Raw genomic sequence first — 6,000 nt, forward strand, 5'->3', positions numbered from 1 at the left:
GATCCCACGGTTTCCTTCGCAAAGGGTAGGCGAGCAATTGCCGGAAACACAAACACGCTCCAAATTCCTACCATAGCCTTAGTTGAACGTCAGGCTTGCCCAGCCAGTTGCTGAAGGACATGGGCCAAGTGAGCTTCCCCCGGCCAACCCCACAATAATGTGGGAAAAGGTGGCATCTTTCATCGACATTTTTCTTTTGGCACGATATCTGCCCAGACGCATAATCTCTAAAAAACATAAGTACTGTGAGATCATTAATCTCCACTATGCAAGCATAGGCAGAGTGTAGTGGCTTCTAGAGCATAGTGTCGAAGATGAAGTTATTGCTTTTTTGACCAATACACTGCAGGTGATCTGTACAATGACTAAATGTGAGCGGCTGCAGCAGTCAAGCAATGTTGCCGATGTGTACTGCATACGAGTGAGGAAGGAAACTACAGTAAGGGGATGAGGGGTTTTACAATGTAAACGCTATTCTTTATGATACAGATATTAGGACTGGATAAGACTCGTACCCGGTTACAAAGCAGGAGACAGTAGTGCCCAGGAAAGCATAGGCGAGGATGGAGCCAAGATTTCGAAAAAAATGTCTCTGTCAAGGAAAAACAAAACTGGGAATTAAAGATGATGCCTCTGGCTTACCTGTGCTTCTTCCACAACCGACATCCTACAATATATTTATGCTGCACCTCTTCCCACCTTTATCTTTAACCTTACCCAAGATGGTATGTTGTCATATCACATCAACAACACAACCATCCATCTCCTCCCCCCCCCCACCCCGAATCCAACCTTCCTCAGCTCTAACTGCATGCCAAAGCAAAGTTGCTTCCATAGTTCACAGACCATGACCTTACCCTCTTTAAGCTATATCCAGCGTAAAATATGATTGGTGGAAGGAGGATGTTGAAAAACACTTCAGGGTCAAAGGTCACCTGCAAAGGTAACAAAAAAAAAACCAGAAGGAAAATCAGCCAAAACGATTCAATGTCGCCAGAAACGTTAACCAGTTCTTTGATTAAAATATGACATGCTTCATTTCTCGATACAGTATTGTTCCTTTTATTTCACAACGATCAAATACCACCCGTCGCTTCGCTGACAGGAATACAAAGAGGGTGGAGAGGGGACGGGAAGACAGCGTGAGGGGTGGGGAGGGGACAGGAGGACAGCGTGAGGGGTGGGGAGGGGACGGGAAGACAGCGTGAGGGGTTGGGAGGGGACAGGGAGACAGCGTGAGGGGTTGGGAGGGGACAGGGAGACAGCGTGAGGGGTTGGGAGGGGACGGGAAGACAGCGTGAGGGGTTGGGAGGGGACGGGAAGACAGCGTGAGGGGTTGGGAGTGGACGGGGAGACAGCGTGAGGGGTTGGGAGGGGACGGGAAGACAAGACAGTGTGAGGGCATGTCCGGAGACAATTTGTGGAAAATAACTAAATTTCCACATGATAGATCAGCACACAAAAGAGAATCTATAATTTAGGACATACGGAGGAAGAACATTGAAAGATTCAATGAAGCATTCAAATGATCTTCACGAACAAGACACCTGAAGCAATCCCTCTTATACTCGTTTAATATCCAAAAAAATGGGAGGGCGAGACAAAAACGATGAGAAAAGCTGATAAGCACAAGGTGAAAGTTTGCAGTATGCATTCTCAAGTCACCCAGCCTGTTTCTATGCAGCGAGCAAGACCTTTTCCATAATAAGATGCAATTCTACTTCCCTTGTATATTCATTTATATAACTATGGAGGTCAAAAGACTGTCAGGGAAAAGGGGAATTTTACTGACAGTCAATTTGACTCCAGTACAAAAGTAAAACCTCATTTTATATTGTGTTCAATTCAAAGCAACAAGTGAATGTAATTGAGAATAAATGAATATAATTATTATTCTTCCACACCGCCCAGAGACAAACACCGCCCAGAGACAAACACCGCCCAGACACATCCAGACAAACACTGTCCAGGCATAAACACCGCCCGTACATGGCCGGAGACAACCACCATCCGGACATATCTGGATAACCACCGACGTTTATGAAGTATCAAATAATATGCGAATACAACTGTCTGAACAAATAAGCATTACAGCTGAAATGTAATAACTTCTACAATCTCTTCACCTGAGCCAAATTTCGAAATTTAAACGACAGAATTGACCTTTGCAGCAGTTCTGCTAAAAAATAATAATAGAAATTTTAAAAAAAAGTGTTCATTTGTCCAATTCAGACATCGTTTGCTACTCAGGTCATCTTTTAAACCAACTTATTTAACATGTTACATTAGTTCTTCGTACCTGTTTGTGTCATTTATGACATCCGTAAAAACAGCAAGTCTCCTGATAGGAATGATTTTCAATTTTGTTCGATTACCAGGTCAGCAGAAAGGGTAAAAAAAAAATTCTCTCATTCCTCTCGGTACATACTAAATCGGGACAAATTCAGAGCCAGAGCACTGCTAAACTACAGGTTTGTTTTCCGATTCATGTTCAAAATATAACATTCAATATAAATGAAGTTATTCCTCGATCCAAAGCTGATGCTTGTAAATACACGGACGGACAGAATGAACCGATTGCTTAACCACGCCTTTTTGCTTCGTGTGCAGGGTGATAACCTGTAAGGAGAGATCAGAAGCAATAGAGCAAAGCCCTCTCATTGTTCATGGTGGAACAATATGTGTTGGGGGATTGGAGGCACAGAGGCAAAGGGGGATGGGAAACAGGTATAGATAGGGAGTGGATCTGGAGAAACTTACAAACAATTGCATATTATACAAATATGCAAACCAATGCCGTAAACAGTCTCAATAACTCATACAAGTGATCACAGACATCAAGGAGAAGTCAAGATGCCAGGCTAGTTAACTGTAAAATGCTTTCATCCAGACAAAGCATATGAACACAAAACTTATTTTTCCTTACTTCTCAATGTGCGACTGGAATCCATAAAGTTTGGTGCACACAAAAAAGCTTTTTTACCGAGACACATTATTTCTCATTTTACAAAATAAGACTGTATACTCAGCCTTCGATTACCTTTGTGAGAGTACCTCACAAGAATGTTTACTTTGCAACCAATAAATATCTCTTCCTGCCCTTGTGAAAAAACCCATATACACAGTAAGATCCAGATGTTCTACAAACCTTCTGCAAGGCTTCACTGCGCCCAGGGTCATGCAGGTTCTCCACTTCTCCCTGCAGCTTATACTCGAAGTACCGTCCGCTTACATTCACAAGGAGCGACTCCGAGCCATTTACTAGTGAGCAGTTATAGAGAACGCGAGGTGCTGGTGGTGTCTGGGTCAACCCATAACGTAGGATCACTCCCATGAGCAACCCTAGGGAGGAGGGGAGTGGAAAACTGAGTGAAATGGTGGAATAGTGAAAAGCATTTTCTTTTTTTTTAAACTAGATTTGCTAATATGTTCAACATCACGGGATGGATTTTACCAAAACAGTCGTATGCCACGTATCAATCAACTTCAAAGCAGAACTATGCTAATACATTTGTACAAACTCGAATTGTGCAATGAATGTCATTACACAATCCAATCCATAAATGGCAACAAAATTAACTCTATAACACCATGATAAGGGTAAGTTGTCTCAATATTCAGCTTAAGGATAGCAAAACAATACTGCACTAGTTAAATGGAGACGGAAGAGAATGTGACGTTGGGTTTAAAAACAAGCATTTTAAGGCCCGGTCACACCTTGACGTTTTAGCCAGCGATGGCAACGTATTAAAATGTATCTAAAACGCTGGCTTACGTTGACCTTTTGATGTTTTTTTTTAAAGATTCGGACGTATTCATAGCGACTTGGTCTTATGTATAACGCATTGGTAACGGACACAGAACGTTTCGTTGTGTTATAGATAACTTATACCAACGAATGCTGAACTTGTTGTCGGCCTACACAACCGATGCCCAACGATAATCTAACTTAGGCATAGCGCGTTGCACGCATCGCCGACGATGTCGTGACGTAGCCTATTAAAAGGGCTGACACACAACGATTCGAATCATAACTGCCGTAGAAATGGAAGTGTCAACATCGCGGTCACACCTTGGCGATCTTGCCAGCGTATGCCGACCTAAGAAAAATGTGTCTAAAACGTTGGGGCACGTCAAATACGGTATGAGTAAGTTTGGTATACGGGAGTAGAACGCTAAAGTACGCTATCATACGTCGTAGTAAGTAGAGTACGTCAAGAAATTTTAAACATGTTCAAAGTTTTACGATGTACTGGTCGTATGACACACGTTCCGCATGCGATGGGGATAAGTTTTACACACGATATGTGGACGCTTACACACGTCCACAAAGGCTACTTATAAGTCGAAACACGTCGCGGTAATGTCTTTTTTACGCGAAACTTATTTCTAACTTATGTTTGACGTGCTTTGAACCAATTCTTTACGTAGTCCCAACACACATCGACGTATGTAGACGTATGCCAATGATATACCAACGATATACCAACGAATAATTATCGTGTAGCCGGCGTTCACAAACTATGCCCAACGATAGCCTAACTTATCCATATCGTGCGGCAGTTTATCTTTGCCGGTGATGTGGGGTTTGCTATTCATAGGCTGCCACTCAACGATTTAAATGGCTGCATCTCCACTATTGAAAGTAGACGCTTGCGCTCAACAATTGGATTTTTTTTACACTCAAGACTTTTAAACGGTACCACTCAGCTATTTTCATTGTTTACAATGAACGATTTAAATTGCTGTGACTCGCCTTTGTTTTTTGACGCTGGCGCTCGGAAATTTTAATCGTTTCTATTGAACGTGCTAAATCGCTCAAACCCCACAATTGAAAGTAGACGCTTGCGCTCAACAATTGGATTTTTTTTACACTCAACGACTTTGAAACGGTACCACTCAATTATTTTCATTGTTTACAATGAACGATTTAAATTGCTGTCACTCGCCTTTGTTTTTTGACCCTGGGGTTTGGAAATTTGAAGCGTTTCTTCTGAACGTGTTAAAACGCTCAAACTCGACTATTTTAAATAGACGCTGCCGATGGACAATTGGAATCATAGCCAAGCTAGACATCGAAGTGTGAACATCCTCGTCATGCCGAAGAAAAGTTTGAAGAATGCTGCAAATAAGTGTCCTGGCCGTGGCCGTGGACGCTGACGCAAGGACGATCCATTATACCGACGTCTTTCAGCCTATGAGTAACTTAAAAGTAACGTCTGTCGACGTGTGGCAACGATCGCGTAACGTGCCTACAACACGTTAATCATAGGTTAGAAATAAGTTTCGGGTACGCTAAACATTACCTCAGCGTGTCTCAACTCATGATTAACTTACAAGTAGCATGTGTTGACGTCTGTCAACGATCGCAGACCGTGCATACAACTTGTGGCCAGCGTAGCGGAACGTGCGAGTCATACGCCGGCATACGGCGTGAAATTTCAAGCATGAAAAAATTTGAGGACAACCAAAAAGTACAACGTTTAAAGCCAGCGTACAACGACGTATGGCAGTGTTTTTCAGCGTGCTCTCAATGTTATCAAAACTTACCCATAACGTATTCAATGTGTGCCAGTGTTTTAGAGAAAAAAAAAAAATCGGCATACGTTGGCTAAAACGTCAAGGTGTGACCGGGCCTTTATGAATACATGGTAAACCATTACAAGCACACTCGGTGGTGCAATAGTTAGAGCGTCCACTTTCAGTTTGTAAGGTGGGCAGTTCGATTCCCGACAGCTATAAAATGTCATCTTGGTGTTTCACAAGCAGGTTGATTCATCAATGTGTGTGCCCGTCCCTCTAACAAATAGTCCTCTGTAAGAAAGCTGAAATTGGGACGGAGGTTCACCTTTCAGTATGACAATGACCAAGCACACAGCTAAAGCGACACTGGAGTTGCTGAGGAACAAATAGATAAATTTCCTTGAGTGGCCCAGTCAGGGCCCCGACCAAAATCCAATCGAAAATCTGTGGCATGACTTGAAGATTGTTTTCCATCAA

The 6,000-nt window shown here is 42.7% G+C and overlaps 1 protein-coding gene across 1 annotated transcript in view; it reads right to left on the reverse strand.

Moving 5' to 3' along the window:
- LOC147031848 (sodium/hydrogen exchanger 6-like) overlaps window positions 1-6,000 on the reverse strand; it is a 48,494-nt gene that overhangs the window by 40,226 nt on the left and 2,268 nt on the right. Inside the window, exons 2-4 of the mRNA XM_085853079.1 lie at window positions 3,149-3,342; window positions 858-935; window positions 516-592 (exon numbers count right to left, since the gene is read on the reverse strand). Of these exons, the coding sequence (XP_085709205.1) occupies window positions 516-592; window positions 858-935; window positions 3,149-3,342 (349 nt within the window). The remainder of the gene's footprint in view (window positions 1-515; window positions 593-857; window positions 936-3,148; window positions 3,343-6,000) is intronic.

This window comes from Eptatretus burgeri, chromosome 2, assembly GCF_056783735.1.
Source record: "Eptatretus burgeri isolate ZD-2024b chromosome 2, Ebu_testis_v1, whole genome shotgun sequence".
In the NCBI taxonomy this organism is placed as follows: domain Eukaryota; kingdom Metazoa; phylum Chordata; class Myxini; order Myxiniformes; family Myxinidae; genus Eptatretus; species Eptatretus burgeri.